This window comes from Nannobrachium achirus, assembly GCF_963921795.1.
Source record: "Nannobrachium achirus genome assembly, chromosome: 3".
Lineage (NCBI taxonomy): Eukaryota > Metazoa > Chordata > Actinopteri > Myctophiformes > Myctophidae > Nannobrachium > Nannobrachium achirus.
The window spans coordinates 76,287,972-76,314,175 of record NC_137812.1 but is presented as its reverse complement, the minus strand read 5'-3'; the positions used below and the strand labels follow the sequence as shown (position 1 = coordinate 76,314,175).

Sequence of the window (26,204 nt, the reverse complement as noted above, 5' to 3'; positions counted from 1 at the left end):
GGACCTCCCCCTCCCCCCCCTCCCCCCTCGTTCTGAGACGATACGGACACGATAGCTGTCGCAACTGTGTGTAGGGCGCCTAATAAACTATGAACTGTCAAATCCAAGCTGAAGAATATGCACTCTTTCAAAAGAGAAATCAGGTTCCTCCACATGGACCATTAAGTGGTTTGTATTGTTGTCGTTCGTTCGGTCAACGAACGCACAAAAATACAAACCCTGTTTCAATAATAATAACCAGTAAGACTCCCTAATCGGGAGATAAGCGACCGTTGGTCGCTTATCTCCACAAATAGGCCAAAAGTTTGTTTTACCAATTATCAAGACATACGGGCAGTTGACAGTTTGCCATGGTTACTCATTGAAGTTGAATCTCCATATATGGAGATAACCTACGCATCACACTAAGTCTGACCTCACCAGCCCGTATTTGGGCATGAGCAACTTATGTCTCCATATATGGAGATATGATGACATCACACAGTCCTCAGCCGATGATGTGGCGTGATGTCATACAATACACAAACAAGCCCTACAGTATAAAGGGGCCAGTGATCAGAATAGGGCTCCCATAGCTCTGGGGGCCGTAATTGCGGATATAAAGTCGCCTAAAACGGGTACTTTCCTATATTAAATCATATTAAATCGGGTATTTCGCGGATATAAAGTCGGCTAAAACGGGTATTTCCTATATTAAATCATATTTTTCCTTTCACAATATTAATTCGGGCTTCACATTGGCTATGTTGACAACTCCAGGCAGTCTTTTCTGTTCATATTAACTCAGCTCAGCCTCCAGTTCCCAATTCCTCCATCTGATGATCTGAGCTCTGAGCCATCCAGCCAAAAGTTCCCGTTCTGGTAGCATAAAGTCGGCTAAAATGGGTATTTTTCTTTCTCAAAACAAGGCGGGTCGGGTTCATATTTATTTACTAAAAAAAACAATGTCACGGGCACAGGCTACAGTCTTGCTCACAAGACAGCGTTGTTTGTTGCTGTCCGAGTGTCCGCCTTCCTTTGCCGTCCGGGCCGTGGCTAGAACAGACACTCGACGCAGTGGTTCCTAGCTTATGGGGAAAGAAAGCCTGGTAGGCGAGGTTAGGGGAAAGGTAGGAAGTAGGAACCATTGCAGCGAGTGTGTTATAACCCGGACGGTAAAGGAAGACTCACACCCCACATTAAATGCGCCTGATTTATAATAATAAAATTAATAGTAGGATTAAACGGTGTGATGTCATTGTTTAGTCTTACTGTCTAACATGTTTATTTAGTATATCTAGTTAACATAAATAATATAAATTCTTCCAATGGAACATAAAAAAAAGGAAAAAAAAAAAAAAAAAATACACACTTAGAAAAAAAGAGACCCCAAAGGGGGTTGTTGACTATGGGGTCCCAGACTTTAACTATGGGAGCTAAGCCCCTACTGGCTCCCACATAACTCGAACTCTGAATTCTTGCCAGGAAAGAAGCATTTCTTCGACTCAGACCTTATCGCCAGGGTTGGCTTATAGCAGCTGTCGGTAGGACCATATATGGATTCTGTTAGTGTGGATCTCCTAACAGGGCATCATCTGGGATACAATCCCTTTTATGCCCATATATGGAGATCCCTAACAGAATCCCTTTCATGCCCATATATGGAGATCCCTAACAGAATCCCTTTTATGCCCATATATGGAGATCCCTAACAGCATCCCTTTTATGCCCATATATGGAGATCACTAACAGCTAACAGAATCCCTTTTATGCCCATATATGGAGATCCCTAACAGAATCCCTTTTATGCCCATATATGGAGATCCCTAACAGAATCCCTTTTATGCCCATATATGGAGATCCCTAACAGAATCCCTTTTATGCCCATATATGGAGATCCCTAACAGAATCCCTTTTATGCCCATATATGGAGATCCCTAACAGAATCCCTTGTATGCCCATAAATGGAGATCCCTAACAGAATCCCTTTTATGCCCATATATGGAGATCCCTAACAGAATCCCTTTTATGCCCATATATTATGGAGAAATCCCTGCTCTGAGTATCTGACATCAGTGTGATGTCACCTGTTTATGCCCATATATGGAGATCCCTGCTCTGCGTATCTGGTTGCTATGGTAAACAGTTGGTTGCTAGGGTAAAAAAACATGGTTGCTATGGTAAACAGTTGGTTGCTAGGGTAAACAGTTGGTTGCTAGGGTAAAACCATGGTTGCTAATAGTAATGGTACACTAACAGACCAGCAACAACAGACTGTTGCCACAGCAACGTACACAAAGGTTTGTGTACACATGTGGTGTGATGTCATACTGATGCGGAGATATGAGCAGGGCAAAGGTGTGACGTGTGACGTGTGACGGACGGACGGCCGGTGGAGGTTTTCATAGTAAACTGCTCCCTGACGGTCGCAATCAGCATCCTAGAATTGGGTCCCGACCCATAGTTTGGGAACCACTGTATTAAAGAGCAAATTCTGACAGCAAATGTTGATTTAGTCTTTTAAATATAATTCTGAATAGTTCTAGCCATAATTTTAGTTATCTGATTGTTATTATCATTATGTATTTATTTATTTATTTTTGTCTAGTTTTAGTTGACAAAAACATGTTTTGCATCGATGTTGCTTGGTTTTACATTTGGTTGCATGCTGAAAATCACAGCGCGACGCGTTGTGAGCTTGTAGATCTGCTATTTTCAGAGCACAACACCCAAGCGCAACAAAGCATTACATGACTCTCTTCTCCACTCCAAGGTTATAATAGTTTTGGATTTTTCCATTAGTTTTTATTTTTATTAGTTTTGAGGTTTTGTTTTCAATTACAGTTTAGTTTTAATTCGTTTTTAAAGTGAGGTTGCTAGTTTCGTTTCGTTTTTATTTTTTGAAAATGCTTAGTTTTAGTTTAGTTTTTATTAGTTTTAGTGTTAGTTTTAGTCTTTTACGTAATATGGGGTATTTGTCAGGGGTGAGATTAAAAAAGCTCTGGAAAAAGTATTGTCTAATAAAGGAAATCAACAAAACATCATGGAAATCAACAAAACATCATATTGTTGAGAGTGGCAGGAATGTTGAGACATACAACTTCTCTCTTTGACCTCACCAACTGGTGTTTTTTATTTTTTATTTCCACAAAAGATAAAAGACGAAAACTAAAGAGATTTTCTCTATAATTTTAGTTTATTTTAGTTAGTTTTGTAAACACACAATACCGTTTCAGTTAGTTTTCGTTTTTTTAAAAAGCTTAGTTTTTATTTTTATTTCAGTTAACTAAAATGTTTTTCCATTCTAGTTTTCGTTTTTTAGTTAGTTTTCGTTTACTATAATAACCTTGCTCCACTCCCTCCCAAACATTCAAGTCTAGTTTTTATTTGTTTACAAGAGTGAAAAAGCAGCAGTCCGCCAAAATCTTTCATCACAGTCTATGAAATCAACCCTGGCTGAAGAGAAGTGACCACCGTTACTGTTGTGAACTCTATAGAGATAACTGCTAGCACAATAATAGCACTTTTATAGTTTTAACAAAAACGTATCACTTACACCAGTGGTTCTCAACCTGTGGGTCGGGACCCCCAGGGAGGTCCCCAAATTATTTTGGAGGGTCCCCAGATGATTAACCTAATGTGCAACATTGTTTTCTCTCTCAACAGTAAACAAACCAACATAAAGTTTAAGTGTATAGAGGGTATCTGCACATTTCTAAAGTGACAATTTAAGGACTTTTCAATACCTTTAAAAACACAAATTAAACATTGGCCAAATTGTCAAATTTTAGAGGCAGAAATTGTCAAAATAGCTGCATCTAATGATCTACATGCTCACAACGCCTCGCAACGCAAGGCGTTGGGAGCATGTAGCATTTTCACAATAGAACCGTGTTATACAAAATGTAATGCCTCAACTCTTAGTGCTCGTCAGGGTGGGGGGTATGATTATTTTGGAGGTCGCAGTCTGAGAAGGTTGAGAACCACTGACTTCCAGTACATTATAGCCTACCTTTCATCATTTTAGAGAGAGAGAGAGAGAGAGAGAGAGAGAGAGAGAGAGAGAGAGAAAGCGCACTGACCTTAGATGATTCTTCTGGACCAGATGATGTTGTTAGTACCTGCTACTGTCCTTCTGTCCGTCTGTCCGTCATGTAGCTCTCTCTCTCAGTTGTTTTAATACAATGATCTCTGTTCAATCTGTGAGAACAACATAGCAAGAAGGAGGTGTGTGTGTGTGTGTGTGTGTGTGTGTGTGTGTGTGTGTGTGTGTGTGTGTGTGTGTGTGTGTGTGTGTGTGTGTGTGTGTGTGTGTGTGTGTGTGTGTGTGTGTGTGTGTGTGTGTGTGTGTGTGTGTGTGTGTGTGTGTGTCATGCTGGAGTCACAACCCGTCCAACAAACACCTCTTTGTGTGTGATGGTCACGCACGCTAACACACACACACACACACACACACACACACACACACACACACACACACACACACACACACACACACACACACACACACACACACACACACACACACACACCTGACCCCCTGATAAGATCAAAGCGTAACTGATGCATTTTCCTTGAACTCCGTCTGTTTCTCAGAATCACCAGTGAATCACGTGAATGATCACAAATATTCATAATATGAGGGGAAATAGTTGGGTTTTATAGTTGAGTTTTATATTATTATGTGGTGGATATTGTCATACTGGACAGTAGGCTGGTGTGGTCATTTAACCCATTTAGACCTAGAAATGATTGAATGCTTTAACCAGTGAAAAATAGCAGATATACAAGCTCACAGCGCAGCACCGAGTGCCGCGCTGCGAGCTTGTAGATTTGCTATTTTTGAAAAAGTCGTGAAAATGTGTGCAAATCTTTGAATATATGTATTTTCAAAGCGAACGTTTGTAACTCAAATGTTGCTTCTGGGTGGTCCCTGGAACTAGATATTATGAGATGGGGGTCCGTGGCCAAATAAATATCAGTTTGGGGGTCCTTCACATGAAAAGGTTTGAGAACCACTGACAAAGTAGTCTCTCAAGAACAGACTAACTGAGCTCCAGTTAAGTGAAAAGGACCTTTTCTTTGACGATGGCTGGCCAGATCGCTGACACAGAAACATAGGTTTTTCAAATAGTCTTAGAAGGATTCAAAAGACACTTATAGAATCAGGTCAAAATTCGAATTTTCAAGATTTTTCAAAAATAGCAGATCTACAAGCTCACAGCGCGGCACTCGGTGCCGCGCTGTGAGCTTGTATATCTGCTATTTTTCAATAGTTAAAGCATAAAATATTGATGCACAAAATGTGTACCCGTTCTAAATGGGGTAAATATCAGTTACATAACACAGTTTGGTTTTATTATTAGGGCCCGAGCGGCGAGCACACACAGTGTGTGAGGACCCTATTGTATTTGCAAAGATTATTATTCTTCCGCCGAATGAATCGTGTTTTTGAGCCGCAAAACGTACTCCAAAAGTTGCGCAACTTTGCACACGAATCACAAGTGGCGAAAAATTTCGTATTTAAAAAAAATCAAAATGGGGCGTGGCCTAATGGCTCAATAGCGCCCCCTACAAAACTTCGTGCCTCAAGCCCCACCATACGGTTTCACCTACACGTAGAAAAATCGGTACACACCTGTATCATGTCCGGACTCACAAAAAAGTCTCTTGGCGCCACGTCCGAAACCAAACAGGAAGTCAGCCATTTTGACTAATTAGTGGCGTTTTGGTGTATTCTTGGCCGTTTTCACGTGTCGCACTTTAACGAACTCCTCCTAGGGGGTTAATCGGATCAACTTCAAGTTCGCTCGGCATACTCAAGACACCTTAACGATGAAAAGTTGTAAAACGGCGTGCCCGTGGCGAAGGGTCAAACTTCCTTCACCAAACAGGAAGTGCCCCCTCTTCTGATTGGTCCATACTTGATTGTTCCTTTTTTTGGCTGTTACTCATCAACCGTTTATCGTACAGAGTTGTGGCTGGTATCATATGACTTGACTAAGTGTCCTTCACCTTAATTGGTTTAACTAAGCCCCGCCCCCTCTTCTGATTGGCCGAAACTTGATTGTTCCTTTTTTGGCTGTTACTCATCAACCGTTTATCGTACAGAGTTGTGGCTGGTATCATATGACTTGATTAAGAGTCCTTAACCTTAATTGACGCTTCCTTCGCCAAACAGAAAGTGCCCTTCACCAAACAGGAAGTGCCTCTATAACTCATGAACCGTTTGTCGTACAGACTCGCGGCTGGTGTCATATTTTTTTTTTCTCAACATTTTTTTTTCTCAAATTTTTTTTTTTCTCAAATTTTTTTTTCTCAAAATTTTTTTTTTCTCAAATTTTTTTTTATCAAATTTTTTTTTTCTCAAAAATTTTTTTTTCTCAAATCTTTTGTTTTCTCAATTTTTTTTTTCTCAAAACATTTTTTTTCTCAATTTTTTTTTTCTCAAAACATTTTTTTTTCTCAAAAATTTTTTTTCTCAAAAAATTTTTTTTTCTCAATTTTTTTTTTTCTCAAAATTTTTTTTTCCTCAAATTTTTTTTTGCCCAAAAACTTTTTTTGGAGAAAAACTTTAAACTATCGTTAAAGTGCGACCCGTGATAACGGCCAAAAATGCGCCAAAACGCCACTAATTAGTCGAAATGGCTGACTTCCTGTTTGGTTTCTGATTGGCTGCTGGCCTTGTGACGTGGGTAGAGCTGCGAGGGCCCGGTCATTGCTGCTTGCAGCTTTAATTATTATTATCATCCTAGGGATGTCCAGAGAATGTTAGAAAGACAGGGGCTTGGTGAGAATATAGAAAATAGCAGACCTCCAAGCTCACAACACGTCGCGCAGGTTGGCTATGTTTGATATGAACTAAGCATAACCAAGTGAATACTGGAGATGTGGCATATGGCAGGAATTTCTAGGGACATTCTCTTGAAAGCTGCCTTCAGGTATGGCATGGAAAGAGGGGGCATTTTGCATTTCTTTCACCATAGTAAAAACTGCATTCATGGTTAAAAACTGCATTCATGGTCTGGAGAGGACACTTTTTTTTCTCCATGTAAGGGCATGATGTCAGATGTCATAGATATCATAGGACTTTCACATAACGAATAACTGAGTAATGTTTGGGCTCTCACAGCATATCTCCATATACAGTATGGATCTCCATATATGGGTACCAGGGGTCTCCATATATGGATAACTGGTCCGATATACATCACTGGCCAGACGGCCAAGAATTGCAACAGAACTGGATTTGAGTTCCAACCGCACATTTACCAAATCTCTGTGTAACACAAATAGCCCTAGCCGATCTACAAGCTCACAATGTGTTGCAGCGCAACTTATTGTGAGCTAGTAGATTTGCAATGGTTGTTTTAATTATTATTATATTGGCTAATGTTATTTTAACTGGGATCCCAAAAATAATCATATTTTAACTGGGGACCCCCCCCCCCTCCACCCTGACAAGCAGTAATAGTTGAGACATTACATTTTGTATAACACGCTTCTATTGTGAAAATAGCTGATCTACATCCTCACAACTTCTATTTTCACAATTTCTGTCTCTAATAGTTGACAATTTTGTCCAATGTTTAATTTGTAATTTCAGAGGTATTAAAAAGTCCTTAAATTGTCACTTTAGAAATGTGCAGACACCGTCTATACACTTAAACTTTATGTTGGTTTGTTTACTGTTGAGTGAGAAAACAATGTTGCACATTAAGTTAATCATTTGGGGACCCCCCTGGGGTCCCGCCCCACAGGTTGAGGACCCTGGGGTTGAAGTGGTTAATTAGTTAGGTAATTAGTTAGTGGTTAATTGGTTGGGTAATTAGTTAGTGGTTAATTAGTTAGGTGATTAGTTAGGTGATTAGTTAGTGGTTAATTAGTTAGGTAATTAGTTAGTGGTTAATTAGTTGGGTAATTAGTTAGTGGTTAATTGGTCAGGCGAGCAGAGCAGCGTGTTCCAACGTGTTGACCCCCTGACAGTTACACAGTTAGGCAACCCACTAAACTGTTCTATTTGTGGACGCGGATCCACACTCGATCTGTGAGGCACCCTGACATTTACTGAGGCCAGGAGGCCTGCTAACCACAGGCCAGAGAGAGAGAGAGGGGGGGGGGGGGGGACAGGGCAGACCACAACATTGGAGACACAGACAGAGAGACAGACACACATATGGACAGGTTCTCTGTACACCTGCACTGACACAGAGACCACTTACCTGACTGACAGACTGACTGACTGACTGACTGACTGACTGACTGACTGACTGACTGACTGACTGACTGACTGACTGACTGACTGACAGACAGACAGACAGACACACAGACAGACAGACAGACAGGATGAGGAGCAGGAGTAACTCTGGGGTTAAACTGGACAATTATGCTCGCAACGTCCAGAAGACCATCCTTAAACATCAGGTAGGGAGGCATGCATGCACGGTGGGGGTGTGTGTGGCTGGGGGGGGGGGGGGCAGGAGGATCAAGGCTTATTCGGGGGCCGTGAGCTTAAAGTGAAGGTTGCGACCATAAATATGCAAATGTGTGTTTCAAGAAAGCTGTGTTTGCAACTCGGTAACAACCGGTTTCACGGATGTGCGGGGGAGGGGCAATGTGGTCCGCGTGAGGGGGGCCCGGCCCCCTCTTGTGCCTGGTGTGTACAGAATACAGATGTGCCCTTTCAACTTTACTGTTTTTTTTTTTCTGACATGTTCTTGCAAACAGTGGTGAAGGCTTAGCACCCCCTAAGCCCCCCCACCCCCACACACCTAATTGTGATGAAAAATATTTAAGGAACAAATAAATTAAATATATATATATGAATATCTGAAAGACCATTGATGACTTCTATGTAAACCATACTATAAAACTGTACTTTTTTATGCTGGAAAGCATCTTTAGCCTCACAAAAACCCTATCCAATCACCTACAGTCAAAAGCCAGCTCCTCCATTGCCCCCCCAGTCACAATTCTCTGGATCCGCCACTGCCTGCAAATGCAAATTTTCTTTCTCACTTTCAAATATTTATGGAGAGTGGTGGACAGAGTCACAGCACCAACCTGAAGCCTGAAGCCTCAAAAGTATCTGTCCTTGTTCCATAGCAATATTTCTTTAGAGTAATGGTTAAGATATTGGACTTTCGTGCGGGAGACCCGGGTTCAAACACGGGTGGGGAGTTTGGGATCACCTCTGTTACAAAATAAACAGTAAAACTATCTGATCTACAAGCTCAATGTTCTGCAAATCCCTTGGAAATCTACTGTCTTGGCAGTTTTAGGACGTGTGAAGTTTTGAAATGGCATCTGTAAGTGTGTGTGTGTGTGTGTGTGTGTGTGTGTGTGTGTGTGTGTGTGTGTGTGTGTGTGTGTGTGTGTGTGTGTGTGTGTGTGTGTGTGTGTGTGTGTGTGTGTGTGTGTGTGTGTGTGCGCGCGTGTGCGATTCGTGTGCGTGGTAGCCTGATTTCAGACTCTGCGCTGAACCAGTCCGCTCAGAGAGTGGGCGGGTCTATGGGCGGAGCCAGGTGTGTGTGTGTGTGTGTGTGTGTGTGTGTGTGTGTGTGTGTGTGTGTGTGTGTGTGTGTGTGTGTGTGTGTGTGTGTGTGTGTGTGTGTGTGTGTGTGTGTGTGTGTGTGTGTGTGTGCGCGTGTGTGTGCGCGTGCGTGCGTGCGTGCGTGCGTGCGTGCGTGCGTGCGTGCGTGCGTGCGTGCGTGCAGCCGTGTTTGCTGGTTATCCAAAGCAGTGGTTCTCAACCTGTGGGTCGGGACCCCCAGAGGTGTCCCCAAATTATTTTGGGGGTTCCCCAGATGAGTAACCTAATGTGAAACATTGTTGTCTCTCTCAACAGTAAACAAACCAACATAAAGTTTAAGCGTATAGAGGGTATCTGCACATTTCTAAAGTGACAATTTGGACTTTTTAATACCTCTAAAATTACAAATTAAACATTGGCCAAATTGTCAAATATTAGAGGCAGAAATTGTGAAAATAGCAGATCTACATGCTCACAGTGCCCGCAACACGAGGCGGCGTGAGCATGTAGATCGGCTATTTTCACAATTGAACCATCTTATACAAAATGTAATGGCTCAACTGTTAGTGCTCGTCAAGGTAAAGGTGGATTCTACTTTTCAATGGGAATGGAGTGGTTTCTTGACATTTGCGGGTTTCTGCAAAAGTATGCTTTGTATTGAAAGGAAAAACTTTGAAAGGAAAAACTGCATTTGCAATTTTGTAGGAAAAGAGCTGAAGACTTGAAACAACATTATGTGACATACATGTCCTCTGTCCCCATCCATAAACCTCCCCCATGACCTCATGTTCACCTCTTCCTAAACCCATAGCCTATTTTTGTCTAGATTGATATTTCTATGCATTTGATGTGTTGATGTATTATCTTGCTTATTGTAAATTGCTCTGGATTAAGAACGTGCTAAATGCCTAAACGGTAAACTGTAAAATGTCCTCACAAGTGTGTGCGTGTGTGTCTGTATTTATGTATGTATGTGCGTGTGTGTGTGTGTGTGTCCTTTAGGACCCAGTAACAGGCCTGCTCCCAGGCTGTGAGGACTCTCCTCATGTATTGTATTGTATGTGTTGTGTGTCCATCAGGACCCAGTGACAGGCCTGCTCCCAGGCTGTGAGGACTCTCCTCATGTATTGTATGTGTTGTGTGTCCATCAGGACCCAGTGACAGGCCTCCTCCCAGGCTGTGAGGACTCTCCTCATGTATTGTATTGTATTGTATTGTGTTGTGTGTCCATCAGGACCCAGTAACAGGCCTCCTCCCAGGCTGTGAGGACTCTCCTCATGCGTGGGTCAGAGACAACGTCTACGGCATCCTGTCAGTCTGGGGCCTCAGCCTGGCCTACCGCAAGAACGCTGACCGTGACGAGGACAAGGCCAAGGCCTACGAGCTGGAGCAGGTAGGCCTACTACATGTAAACACCCATTACTTTAGAGGCCTACGAGCTGGAGCAGGTAGGCCTACCACATGTCATCAATACCCATTACTTTACTAGAGGCCTACGAGCTGGAACAGGTAGGCCTACCACATGTCATCACTATACCTTACTTTACTAGAGGCCTACGAGCTGGAGCAGGTAGGCCTACCACATGTCATCACTACACCTTACTTTACTAGAGGCCTACGAGCTGGAGCAGGTAGGCCTACATGTCATCACCCATTACTTTACTAGAGGCCTACGAGCTGGAGCAGGTAGGCCTACCACATGTAAACACCCATTACTTTACCAGAGGACAAGTAACTACAGGTAACACATGTCATCACAACACCCATCTCTCTCTCTCTCTCTCTCTCTCTCTCTCTCTCTCTCTCTCTCTCTCTCTCTCTCTCTCTCTCTCTCTCTATAGCAATTACGGGGCTCCAAGCAAAGCTAAACTTCAACATCATATTGTTGGGCATAAACTAATTAATAAATGAATACCCTAGTTGATACTAGACATGTTTTTTTAAGCTTGTAGATCTGCTATTTGTGTTTTTTTTTATATCCCACGATTTTGTAACCCATTTTTTCACCCAGTGCCCAGTTGCATAAGCTGTAATCCTGGTCTCTGCTCTCCCTCTGCCAACCTGGGCAGAGCCCTGAACTTCCTTCTATGCATGAGGAGTCCAAGCCTCTTCTTATCACCTAACAGGGGGGAGTTTCCCCGGTTGGACGTATCGCGTGGAAGGAACACGTTATTCCAACCAGTTCCTTTCCCCTCCATCAGGTGCCCCGGCTGGCCAGGGGGAGGCAGTATAGAGACCAGGATTACTGCATGTTTTTTTTATGAGGGTATCTACCCTAGGAGACACGGGGAGAACATGCAAACTCCACACAGAAAAGTCCTTTTGCCAACCCCACCTAGGGTGTGGAACCCTAATCGAACTGGCAACATTATTACCGATTAGGCCACTGTGCCCCTTATTTGTGATGATTGTAATAATAATAAACTGTATTTATACATCACTTAAAAGAAACAGGTTTACAAAGTACCTCACATGTTTTAATTTGAATCCTGAAAAGTACCAGTTTTGGACGTACCGGTATGAGGTTTCCACCCGACAAACGTAAGCAGTGAAAATAGCAGATCTACAAGCTCACAGTGTTTTCTGGACCTTTCTTCCAATCTGATTAAAATAAACCTGATTGAAGGTTTTGGATTACATGTGGTGGTGAGATCAATCTGATCTGGTGTTTGATCGGGTTGTAAAAAGGTCTAGACCCTTCTACACCCCATTAGAACTTAAAGGGATATTCCACTTTCAAAAAAACGTTTTGTCATTGTATGGTCCAATCAGGCTTGTATGAACACCCTGAACAGTTTTTAATTTTCTTCATTCAGTATTTAGATATTTGATGTAAATGTTATCTGGCCCTCCAGGCTCAGGGCCTCTCCCCACACACACTCATTGTAACTTCAAACTCCATTTTAACAATGGTAGATTCATTAAAAACACCCATTATTTGTTCTGGTGACTCATACTACCCTCCTAATACGTGAGCAGGCCGTGTTTTTTCCATAACGTTTTTCATGTATTTTTAATAATTCTTTGGGAAAATGGAAAAAATGTAATACAATAAAAATATATTAAAAATACATGAAAAACGTTATGGAAAAAACACGGCCTGCTCACGTATTAGGAGGGTAGTATGAGTCACCAGAAAAAATAATGAGTGTTTTTAATGAATCTATCATGGTTAAAATGGAGTTTGAAGTTACAATGAGTGTGTGTGTGGGAGAAGCCCTGCCAGATAACATTTACATCAAATATCTAAATACTGAATGAAGAAAATTAAAAACTGTTCAGGGTGTTCATACAAGCCTGATTAGACCATACAATGACAAAAGGTTTTTTTGAAAGTGGAATATCCCTTTAAATCAGGTTAGGCTTGATGGGGTTTATTTAGGTGTATACTGTACATGGTCATGGAGAATTTCAATCTGGTTTATTTTAAATCTTGTATTAACCCGATTTAAAGTGTCCATGTAAACACAGCTAATGTTTTCACTGTATCAGATAGATAGTGGACATACATGGTGGTTCTATTAGACAGACAATAAAACAACGTTTTGGACATCTACCAGACACACAGCTAATGTTTTCACTATCAGATAGACAGACAATAAAACAACGTTTTGGACATCTACCCCGACAGCAGTGAAACTGATACTGTAGCTTCAGTTCCTCCAGCAACAAGTTTACTGTCTCACTGGAGAGCTGCCTAGAAAGATCTCTGTGTGTGTGTGTGTGTGTGTGTGTGTGTGTGTGCGTGTGTGCGTGTGTGCGTGCGTGCGTGCGTGCGTGCGTGCGTGCGTGCGTGCGTGCGTGCGTGCGTCCGTCTAAATGCCAAGGGCCACAAGTCTTGGTTTCGGGTTGCAGCTGAACGAGCCGTGAATGTCAGGATCTCTCTCTCTCTCTCTCTCTCTCTCTCTCTCTCTCTCTCTCTCTGCAATAGGCAAGGTAATACTACCAGTAAGACTCCCTAATTGGGAGATAAGGGACCGTCAGGTCGCATACACAAACTTTAGAAGGCAATGGTAGCCAATCAGGAGGGAATATGGGAAATGGGACAGATCCATGTTGATGACATGACTGCAGAGATACTGTGTACCACTTTGTGTAATTTTAGGCCACAATCTGTGCGTGATTTTAGGGCAAAAATGTGTTTTGCAAAAATCGGCCTGATGGTGGCGCTAGATGGGACAGATGTGTGTTGATGGCATGACTGCAGAGATACTGTGTACCCCTTTGTGTGATTTTAGGAGCAGTGTCCAAAAATGTGTTTTGCAATAATGGGCCTCATGTTGGCGCTAGAAGAGGGCTTGTGGTTTGGCAGCCAAGGAGTGTGTGTGCAAAGTTTGGCATGGATCGAGGCAACGGTGGCGGAGACATGTGCAGTAGAATGAATGAATGAATGAATGAATGAATGAATGAATGAATGAATAATTTTATTTGAGTGTCATGCCACCTCGTGGCCCATCCCTCATGGGATTATATGACACCTTTTCAGAAAGGTTACAATATTCTTAGATACATTCCTTTTTCTTTTTTTTCTATACATCCGTTACCAGTATAGGCTACAACATAGATACCAGCGGGGGGAAAACAAAATAATAATAAAATAAAGCAAAACAGAGCATATGGTACTTAACCCCTACTGGTTGTACAATGCTTTTTTTCTCAAGTCCCAGGCTTTCTCAAAGTAGTTTGCCAGTTTAAATACATGTTTTTCAAATAGACAGTGAATACGTTGTGAGTCACTGATATCCCACATATAAATATCGTCAATATTATTAAACAACTCTTCTCTGGGTCCCGAATAGAAGGGACAATACAGAACAAAATGATACTCATTTTCTATTTCATTAAGATCACACATTTGACAGATACGTTCTTCTTCATCCAACCCAACATAACGACCCGTTTCAATATGGAGTGGCAGAATACCTCCTCTAATCTGAGCACAGAGTGACCTTTTTTTCTTTGGCAGGTTAAATAAAACATATTTTTCTGTATAATAATCATACTTAATTTCTCTGTATGTACGCAATTTTGGTTTACTCCAAATCTCCTCTGTCCAGGTATGTTTGATCTGATCAAACAGCATCTCCTTTAGAGCCACAACATCAACTTGTTCTAATCTGAGGAACACGTCTTCCACTCCATATTTACAAAACATAGCATGCATGTCCTCTATCCAGGGTCCATTCTGATGTCTGTCCCAATTAAATACTTTCTTTGTTAGCCTATTATCATTCATAGTGACTAGTCTATTCCACAACCTGACTGTGCAGACCTTCCATCGAACATCACATGGTTCCCATCCAATATCTCCTGATGCTGCTGCCATTGGCGCATATTTATGTACACCCAGGAAATATCGGATGGCTCGGTTGTGCACAGCTACACTCTTAGGGAAACTCCCATGACCCCAGACCCCAGCACTGTAATCAAGAACTGGGCAAACGCAAGCCTGATAAAGTGTTGTGTAAGTAAGGAAGCCAACATCTTTGAGTGTCTTGATTTTACCAATAACTCCCCCTAATGCTCGGCCTGCTGATTCAGCAAGGACTGTGGAACCATGGACCAGACTCATATGCTCATCAACATAAAACCCCAAATATTTATAGGACTTTACATAATTAATCTTTTTCTCACCAAAATAAAACTGATACTTACTAATATGAGTTCTAGAACTTCTGAAGTGTATCACATTTGTTTTCTTTTCATTTATGGTCATCCTCCATTTTTTACACCACTCACTTGTATGCAAGAGCATTTTTTGCATATCAGATTCCTTTTCGGCTATTAGGACAATATCGTCCGCATACAGGAGAATGCTCACTGCAGCTTCCCCGCATTGCACACCACAGTTTAGAGACTTAATTGAGCATGCTAGATCGTTAATGTAAACAGCAAATAATGTGGGCGAGAGATTATCTCCTTGTTTCACTCCCAGAGGTGTTGGAAACCAATCTGTACCGAATTCATTAATTTTAACACAAGCTACAGGTGCACTGTATAAAGATTGTATTGCTTTGTAAAATTTACCATTCACTCCGTATTCCAACAGTCTGCACCAGAGTAGGTCCCTATTTACAAAATCGAACGCCTTTTTGAAATCAATAAAACAGGCAAATGTTGGTTTCCTCTCCTCTAACCTGGTCCTTATTATTGTACATAGTGAATAAAGATGGTCAATGCATGCTCTGTCTTTGCGGAACCCGTTTTGTTCGTCTACCAGTACATGTCTTTTCTCGAGATGGCACATGAGCCTGTCATTGAGTATGGATGAATATATCTTGTAAACTGTGCTCAGAAGACTAATTCCTCTATAATTAAGAGGTACCCTCGGGTCGTCACTTTTAAAAATTGGGTTTATAATAGATCTAAACCACATTGATGGGATTTGACCCCTTTCAAAGCATTTCTTAAACAGTTCATACAGAGTGTGAAATAGCACTGGTGACTTAAGGATTTCATTTGACAAATGTTCTATACCTGTGGCTTTTCCTGTCTTAGCTCTGTTAATGGCCAACTGGACTTCTTCTATAGTCAGCTCAGTGTTAAGATCATCGTTACCAGGCTCCTCCTCCAATGTAATCTCACACTCTCTTACAAAGAGACATCTCTCTTTGTAAAAGGTTTCATCGAAGCTTGTTGTGTCATCACAGAGTAGAAAAGTGTGACGTGACGGACGGACTGACTGACTGACAGATAGCCAGTGGAGGTTTTGATAGTAACTGCGACCTGGCGGTCGCAATCAATACAATAAGCAAGGTAATACAACAATACACCAACATCAACACATCGAGTGCTAAGGTAAGTGATATGGGCTTAGGTGGAGTCTTCTGCCCATGGTGAAGCTAGCGAGTGAGTCTGCTGTTGCGACAGGGAGTATATTCCACAGTTTGGGGGCCAGGATGGAGAAGAGTCCAGGACGAGTGGATTTTTGTCCTGGGGTTTTTAGCGAGGGTTCTGTCAGCATCCCTGTGTTGGCTGATCTGAGTGAACGGGTGGAGTTGTAGGGGTTGATCAGGTTTTGGAGGTATGGAGGAGCCGTACCTTTGGCTGCTTTGAAGGTCAGCATCAGTGTTTTGTATTCAGTGCGGGCTGCAACCGGGAGCCAGTGGAGGGAGCGGAGAAGGGGGGAGACATGTGAGAACTTAGGCTGGTTGAAGACCAGTCGTGCCGCGGCATTTTGGATCAGTTGGAGAGGCTTAAGTGCACATGCCGGGACAGTACAGGCTGTACTGTCAACAAACCGGCTATTAAAGTATCAATCCATATTCCTCACTTACTGCTGTGCCAACATGTTCTGTAAATATGAAATGTAATTAAAGGTTTGATCGCTCTTTATGTCCCTTTTTCCTCTCTCTCTCTCTCTCTCTCTCTCTCTCTCTCCCTCTCTCTCTCTATCTCTCTCTCTCTCTCCAGAGTGTGGTGAAGCTGATGAGAGGGCTGTTGCAGTGCATGATGCGTCAGGTATGACATCACACACTCTATTATGACATCACACAAACTGTTATGACATCACACACACTCTGGTGTGACATCACACAATCTGGTATGACATGTTGTCATAGTGTCGGTATGGGCTGAGAACGATGGTGCCTGTCCCTGTGTTCCTAATGCTCCAGAACCCTGCAGGGAGAGGCATGGCTGCAGGTGTAGCCTCGGAAACCCAGGCTTCTTTTGGCGATCGGAAGAAAAAGAAGCCTGGGCGATCGCGTTATGATCACTGTTGTAGGATGTGTAGAATTTCCCTAACCAATCAGAGTGCAGAGAGCGTCGCACCGAATGTGTTGACGTCATGACGCAGCAGCGTTCTCTTCGCTGAGCAGAGGAGCAGAGGGGAGTTTATATCAAACCCAGGTGTGTTATTTCTTTCCACAGTGTTGTGAAGCCAGACTAGAGAACTTGATTGCAAGTAACAGGTGTGCTGTTTCTGCAGCCTGGCCGGGAACTACTTTCTTGTATTTGGGGACTACTTTCTAGCAGAGCAGACCTTATAGTGAATTATTAGTAAAATAGAACAGTTTTAATTGGTACATTTCTATGATTTTTCATGTTGCCATATTGTAACCGTTTTAGAAAAGCAATAAGCCACGCGAGACACCTGTATCTCAGCCGGTGTAAAATACCAGGTAACCACTCGCCTCTTGTGGCTTATTGCTTCAACATAACATCCCACCAGTCGCAACACAGTGTGGATTCCAAGCCCCCAGAACGGCTTGTAAATATTGAAGCAGCCGCCCTACTGGCCAAAGCTGGAATTTCAGGCGGGGTGAAACATACATGCACGAGCATAAGAGCGCGGCGCTGGGGTCTACAATAGGGTTCAATGGACGTCGACGTCGTTCGTGACGTCATTCGTGACGTTTGGCTCCACTGTGTAGTGGAGCCATTCCCCAGAATGCACCTGGATTAGCTACATGCTAGCACGTAGCCGTTGCTTCAAAACGCCACTGAGCACTTGCATTGAAATGATAGTGGGGGCGGGGCTCGTCCGCTCTCTATTTTATATATACTCTATGGTGGATTTCCACCCATGCACCGCCATTGCCGTTTACCAGCCGTGAACTTTGAACTCACTTTCAAAATCTGGCACTGGTGTGAAATGGGACTGCCTGTGTGAAAGTAGACCGTGGATTAACCAGATATGATTCTGTAGGACAGACATGTACTCGAAAAATATTATTTTCAAGCGAGAGAAATAAGAGCATTAACAAAATAACCCATGGCTCCTGTTCGGAGCCGAGGACTAATGGACACAACTTGCCTTTAATGGCAAATAAATAAGTAAATATATAAGTAAATAAGTAAATCTAACGTCAAGATTACCTTCTAGGCCGAAATTCTCCTTTAATAAAAAGCCTTTTAATCGTTTCAGCAGATTCACAAATGCTTTATATTAAACAATACAGAAGATACTATACTTCTGCTTGCCTGTAGGTTACAATATTGTAAAATCCTTTGCCCAGCTGTGGTAAGCACTTTATTATTGAAATATGAACGTTTATCGAGACGTAAGGGGCAATTTTGGAGGCAGCGCTCTAAACCAATCCTCTCCTCTCCTCTCCTCTCCTCTCCAGGTGGATAAGATAGAGAAGTTTAAGTACAGTAAAGGCGTGTCAGACTGTCTCCATGCTAAGTTCAGCTCCAGGACGTGTGGGACGGTGGTGGGGGACACAGAGTGGGGTCACCTGCAGGTCGATGCCACCTCCATCTTCCTGCTGTTCCTGGCTCAGATGACCGCCTCTGGTAGGACACTCAGCCTCCTACTCTCTGTTTCTAACCCTCTGGTAGGACCCTCAACCTCCTACTGTTTCTAACCCTCTGGTAGGACACTCAGCCTCCTACTGTTTCTAACCCTCTGGTAGGACCATCAGCCTCCTACTGTTTCTAACCCTCTGGTAGGACCCTCAACCTCCTACTGTTTCTAACCCTCTGGTAGGACACTCAGCCTCCTACTGTTTCTAACCCTCTGGTAGGACCCTCAACCTCCTACTGTTTCTAACCCTCTGGTAGGACACTCAGCCTCCTACTGTTTCTAACCCTCTGGTAGGACCATCAGCCTCCTACTGTTTCTAACCCTCTGGTAGGACCCTCAACCTCCTACTGTTTCTAACCCTCTGGTAGGACACTCAGCCTCCTACTGTTTCTAACCCTCTGGTAGGACCATCAGCCTCCTACTGTTTCTAACCCTCTGGTAGGACCCTCAGCCTCCTACTGTTTCTAACCCTCTGGTAGGACACTCAGCCTCCTACTCTCTCCTCTGTTTCTAACCCTAACCCTCTGGTAGGACACTTAACGTTTCTTTCCCCCCTGTTCAGATATCAACGCTAGGGTTGGAGCTGGAAATAAGCGTCCGCTACAAACTCGATATCGAATGTATTGAGTATCCGCTATCAATAAGCTTTGGGCTTATCAAGCTTGTTATGGAGCATAGCGGCCCATGATGTCATGTTTAAACAATCAAGACAAGAGGCGTTCAAGAAATGATCTATCCATAATATAAAGCCATTTAACACTTATTGCACACTAATGAATGATTGTTTTAATGCTATTTAATGATAATATGTGTTACTTTTGTCAGTTGTCATCTTCATAGATGGTGGTCAGCCACAAACTCACAGTCACAACAACTGGACAATAAAAAAAAAGATTGAGAGACGACAGAATTTCTCTCATGTCTTTCCACAAAATATAAAACACTCAATAGTGGTCTGGATAACAGCCTGGCTCAATAAGCAGCATTGATAAGGTGCTCATTATCAATAAAAGGTAACAGGCTTCATCCCTAATCAAAGCTACATCAATATCGTGTGAACTTGTTTGTTTATGCTTATTCATTGTAATGATAAAAATCGCTATGATTTATCGCTCTGGTTGTCTGCATTTCAGCGAGCATCATTTCATCATTTCAACTTAAATAAATGAACAATATTGATGTAAAATACAATATCCGAACAGCTACATTATGTTTTATATGCGCAGAATTACAATTAAAATACATTTCCATATGAGCCCCTCTGCACTACGGATACTAGTGTGCCTGTATAGGCCATGTGTAGATGACCGCGGCTTGTGATTGGCTGGATTGGTAGTTTAGAAGGCAGAGCAAACTAGACTGACTAGTTTAACTAGACTGACTAGTTTAACTAGACTGACTAGTTTGCTCTGCCTTCCTTTCTGTGTGTTCTTTTCTCTTCTCTTCACAGGGACGGATTAACTCACGAGAGCCCCTGGCCAATAACCTTTTAGCCCCCCCCCCCCCCTCCCGATGCGCACCACCAAGCTCGGATTTTAATCTACTAAAAAAAAAAAAAAAGTCTAGAGTTCAGGCCGCTGCGCGGCCCTCACCGCCATGTTGCGGCAGTGTGGTGTGTGTAATGGCCAAATATGTTTTTTTTTAGAAAAAAAAAAAAATTGAGAAGTTTTTTGAGAAAAAACATTTTTTTGAGAAAATACATTTTTTGAGAAAAAAACATTTTGAGAAAAAAAACAATTTTGAGAAAAAAAAAATTTTTGAGAAAAAAAAAATTTTTGAGAAAAAAGAATTTGAGAAAAAAAAGTTTTTGAGAAAAAATAAATAAAATAAAAAAATTGGGAAAAAAAAAAACTATTAGCTATTTTTGTGTGTGTGTGTGTGTGTGTGTGTGTGTGTGTGTGTTCTGGCTACGCCCCCCTCGGTTGAAATTGGATCCGCCGGTCCCATAGCTGGGAATACCAGCCAATCACCGGTCACCATGGCAACGGGGGGCCAATGATAGAGTTATGGGCGATTTATTTATTCCCTACGCCCTACCTATGAGTTGGAGTGGATGTAAAAGGGGCGTGAACGGGCTTGGAAGTGGGATGTGGCAATAGGAGGAATGTAATAATAGACTAGAAAAGAACATTTCCAAGTAATTTTAAGTGTGCCTGCAGCTCGCTAAGTCTGTGCAACCTTGTGTAGCGGTTGGTGTTAGCATTAGCGTTAAAGGTTTTTGAGAAAAAAACATTTTTGAGAAAAAAAAATATTTTGAGAAAAAAAAAATTGAGAAAAAAAATTTTTGAGAAAAAAAATGTTTTGAGAAAAAAAAAATGTTTTGAAAAAAAAATTTTTTTTGAGAAAAATAAATGTTTGAGAAAAAAAAAATGAGAAAAAAAATTTTTTTGAGAAAAAAGAATTTTTGAGAAAAAAAAAATTTGAGAAAAAAAAAATTGAGAAAAAAAAAATTGAGAAAAAAAAAATGAGAAAAATTTTTTTTTGAGAAAAAAATAATTTTTGAGAAAAAAAAAATAGAAAAGAAAATTTCTAAGAAATTTTAAGTGTGCCTGCAGCTCGCTAAGTCTATACGACAAACGGTTCACGAGATAAAGGGTCACTTCCTGTTTGGTGAGGGGCACTTCCTGTTTGGCGAAATAGGCCCCAATTAAGGTTAAGGACTCTTAATCAAGTCATTTGATGCCACCCACGCGTCTGTACGACAAACGGTTCACGAGATAAAGGGTCACTTCCTGTTTGGTGAGGGGCACTTCCTGTTTGGCAAAATAGGTCCCAATTAAGGTTAAGGACTCTTAACTCTCCTACTGCCAGATTATTTATTTATTTATTGGGTCTGGTGCCATCAAAAAGCGGCTTACCTTTGCGACGTTATAGTAGATAGACAGACAGACATTTTTTTATTTTTTTTTATTTTTTTTGATTGTGCAATAGTGCACTTTGGTCTGCCAGGCAGCAGAGGGCGGCCTCATGCGAGAATGAATGTGAATTGTCCTGCTATGTGTTGCCGTACATTCAGAGCAGTCACTGGCTACAGAGCCTCCGGGCCAGAGGAAATCAACAAGGAAGTGAATTGTTCTCCGTTGATCTAACGCATAATGGATTTTTACACCATCACAGCGGAAAATGTGTTTACAGTAAACGGCCGCGCGACCCCTCATCAGCTTACAGTCATCAGACGAACGAACCGAACGAGCGCCGTATTGGCATCGAGGTTCTGTAAAAAATGGGGCGAGCGTTATCGTTCAAAGCGTGGGGAGAGTTAATCAAGTCATTTGACGCCTACCACGCGTATGTATGACAAACGGTTCACGAGAAAAAGGGTCACTTCCTGTTTGGTGAGGGGCACTTCCTGTTTGGCGAAATAGGCCCCAATTAAGGTTAAGGACTCTTAATCTTGTCATTTGACGCAACCCGCACGTCTGTACGACAAACGGTTCACGAGATCAAGGGTCACTTCCTGTTTTGTGAGGGGCACTTCCTGTTTGGCGAAATAGGCCCCAATTAAGGTTAAGGACTCTTAATCTTGTCATTTGACGCAACCCGCGCGTCCGTACGACAAACGGTTCACGAGATCAAGGGTCACTTCCTGTTTGGTGAGGGTCACTTCCTGTTTGGCGAAATAGGCCCCAATTAAGGTTAAGGACTCTTAATCAAGTCATTTGATGCCATCCACGCGTCTGTACGACAAACGGTTCACGAGGTAAAGGGTCACTTCCTGTTTGGTGAGGGGCACTTCCTGTTTGGCGAAATAGGCCCCAATTAAGGTCAAGGACTCTTAATCAAGTCATATGAAACCATCCACGCATCTGTACGACAAACGGTTCATGAGATGTAGAGGCACTTCCTGTTTGGCGTAAATTGTGCGGCAGTTATTACGAGCAGAAATTTGCAAGAACATGACTTACTTACTTACTTACTGACTTAAGTATGGCGGATTACAATAAGTGTTTTGCCATTGCATGGCAGGCACACTTAATGATGATCATCTGTGGGTCAAGAAAGAAAATGTAGACAACATAGGACGGGTCTACACAATTGATATTTGAGTAACTTTTGATTTTAATAAATTGTCGATGGCCACGCGGCCCAGTTCCCCCAAGGGCCCCTGGCATAGCCCCACCGGCCCAATGGATAATCCAGCCCTGAATATAGATGATCATTGATTTATAATGTGTCTGTCTGTCTGTCTGTCTGTCTGTCTGTCTGTCTGTCTGTCTGTCTGTCTGTCTGTCTGTCTGTCTTCTCCAGGTCTTCATATCGTCTACACCAAAGACGAGGTGGACATGATCCAGAATCTGCTGTTCTACGTAGAGGTGGCCTACAAGATAGCTGTGAGTCTTTACATTACTAAACCTACCCCTACAAGATAGCAGTGAGTCTTTACATTATGATGTACAGTATATAGATCTAACCCTACCCCTACAAGATAGCTGTGAGTCTTTACATTATGATGTACAGTATGGATGGATCGATGTACCCTTAAGCAAGGCATTAATCTTCTACCTTCTGTGTGTGTGTGTGTGTGTGTGTGTGTGTGTGTGTGTGTGTGTGTGTGTGTGTGTGTGTGTGTGTGTGTGTGTGTGTGTTCAGGACTTTGGGATGTGGGAGAGAGGAGATAAGACCAACCAGGGTATTCCTGAGCTCAATGTCAGCTCCATTGGCATGGCCAAGGTACGTTATTATAATCACTTCATAATACAGACAGACAGACTGGGCACCTTGTATTCAGCCACGCGTAGCCAGGTAGGCTACTGCCTTTGTAAAGACAAATTGCCGCGGCAGATTAGCTCTGGCCTCGCTCCATTATTCAAATATTTCACAGCTCACAATTTGCAAGGAACCAACCAGGGGCCCAGTATGCAAATTTTGTGCGAGCAATTGGTTGTAGGACTAACCAAGAGAGTCTGTTTGAATCTTTTTGTAAACAAAAAACACAGAGAAGAACCAGACTGATATCCACACAGGCAGTGATAATGTCTGGCTCTACGAGGCATGCGTATGCCCGGTGGGCTGACCATTAGTGGGCCAGTGGGCCCATAAAGCAGAGAGACATCACATGATTGGCCAACCGGCTTGTCTATCATTTGAATACAAGCCTAGATTGGGTCAAGATGCCAGGGCTGAATTTATGTCCCAGTCCGACCCTGTCATAATATCATCATAAACATGAAGGGACTATCATCATTATCATCATTATCATCCTTATCATCATTATAATCATTATCATCATTAACATAAAGGGACTATCATCCTTATCATCATTATCATCCTTATCATCATTATCATCATTATAATCATAAACATAAAGGGACTCATGCACTAAGCTGGTTTACGCTCATATTCTGTTCTTAGGCAAATCCCCACGTTAAGTCTGATTCATCAAACGCCTTTTTTCTGAATTTTGATGGACGTCCGCTCTTTCTCGCGTCTGCTCAGAGGCAGACTTACATGAGACCAAAGCTTGTGTATGTCATTAGAATGTCTTATTCTTGTGTTTGTCATTAGAATGTCTCATTCTGGTGTATGTCATTAGAATGTCTTATTCTTGTGTTTGTCATTAGAATGTCTTATTCTTGTTTGTCATTAGAATGTCTTATTCTTGTGTTTGTCATTAGAATGTCTTATTCTTGTGTTTGTCATTAGAATGTCTTATTCTTGTGTATGTCATTAGAATGTCTTATTCTTGTGTATGTCATTAGAATGTCTTATTCTTGTGTTTGTCATTAGAATGTCTTATTCTTGTATGTCATTAGAATGTCTTATTCTTGTGTTTGTCATTAGAATGTCTTATTCTTGTGTATGTCATTAGAATGTCTTATTCTTGTTTGTCATTAGAATGTCTTATTCTTGTGTTTGTCATTAGAATGTCTTATTCTTGTGTTTGTCATTAGAATGTCTTATTCTTGTGTATGTCATTAGAATGTCTTATTCTTGTGTATGTCATTAGAATGTCTTATTCTTGTGTTTGTCATTAGAATGTCTTATTCTTGTATGTCATTAGAATGTCTTATTCTTGTGTTTGTCATTAGAATGTCTTATTCTTGTGTTTGTCATTAGAATGTCTTATTCTTGTGTTTGTCATTAGAATGTCTTATTCTTGTATGTCATTAGAATGTCTTATTCTTGTGTTTGTCATTAGAATGTCTTATTCTTGTGTTTGTCATTAGAATGTCTTATTCTTGTGTATGTCATTAGAATGTCTTATTCTTGTGTATGTCATTAGAATGTCTTATTCTTGTGTATGTCATTAGAATGTCTTATTCTTGTATGTCATTAGAATGTCTTATTCTTGTGTATGTCATTAGAATGTCTTATTCTTGTGTTTGTCATTAGAATGTCTTATTCTTGTGTATGTCATTAGAATGTCTTATTCTTGTATGTCATTAGAATGTCTCATTCTTGTGTTTGTCATTAGAATGTCTTATTCTGGTGTATGTCATTAGCATGTCTCATTCTTGTGTTTGTCATTAGAATGTCTCATTCTTGTGTTTGTCATTAGAATGTCTCATTCTTGTGTATGTCATTAGAATGTCTTATTCTTGTGTTTGTCATTAGAATGTCTCATTCTTGTGTTTGTCATTAGAATGTCCCATTCTTGTGTTTGTCATTAGAATGTCTCATTCTTGTGTTTGTCATTAGAATGTCTCATTCTTGTGTTTGTCATTAGAATGTCTCATTCTTGTGTTTGTCATTAGAATGTCTCATTCTTGTGTTTGTCATTAGAATGTCTTATTCTTGTGTATGTCATTAGAATGTCTTATTCTTGTGTATGTCATTAGAATGTCTTATTCTTGTGTATGTCATTAGAATGTCTTATTCTTGTGTTTGTCATTAGAATGTCTTATTCTTGTATGTCATTAGAATGTCTTATTCTTGTGTTTGTCATTAGAATGTCTTATTCTTGTGTATGTCATTAGAATGTCTTATTCTTGTGTATGTCATTAGAATGTCTTATTCTTGTTTGTCATTAGAATGTCTTATTCTTGTGTTTGTCATTAGAATGTCTTATTCTTGTGTTTGTCATTAGAATGTCTTATTCTTGTGTATGTCATTAGAATGTCTTATTCTTGTGTATGTCATTAGAATGTCTTATTCTTGTGTTTGTCATTAGAATGTCTTATTCTTGTGTATGTCATTAGAATGTCTTATTCTTGTGTATGTCATTAGAATGTCTTATTCTTGTGTTTGTCATTAGAATGTCTTATTCTTGTATGTCATTAGAATGTCTTATTCTTGTGTTTGTCATTAGAATGTCTTATTCTTGTGTTTGTCATTAGAATGTCTTATTCTTGTGTATGTCATTAGAATGTCTTATTCTTGTGTATGTCATTAGAATGTCTTATTCTTGTGTATGTCATTAGAATGTCTTATTCTTGTATGTCATTAGAATGTCTTATTCTTGTGTATGTCATTAGAATGTCTTATTCTTGTGTTTGTCATTAG

The 26,204-nt window shown here is 41.3% G+C and overlaps 1 protein-coding gene across 1 annotated transcript in view; it reads left to right on the top strand.

The window, feature by feature from the left end:
- Nucleotides 1–8,325: 8,325 nt before the first annotated feature.
- The window catches only part of LOC308282460 (phosphorylase b kinase regulatory subunit alpha, skeletal muscle isoform-like), a gene marked incomplete at both ends in the record, with an annotated part of 71,051 nt that continues 53,172 nt past the window's right edge, over nt 8,326–26,204 (top strand). The window contains 6 exons of the mRNA XM_080722806.1: nt 8,326–8,403; nt 10,746–10,904; nt 16,925–16,972; nt 18,583–18,751; nt 23,010–23,092; nt 23,352–23,432. Of these exons, the coding sequence (XP_080578932.1) occupies nt 8,326–8,403; nt 10,746–10,904; nt 16,925–16,972; nt 18,583–18,751; nt 23,010–23,092; nt 23,352–23,432 (618 nt within the window). The remainder of the gene's footprint in view (nt 8,404–10,745; nt 10,905–16,924; nt 16,973–18,582; nt 18,752–23,009; nt 23,093–23,351; nt 23,433–26,204) is intronic.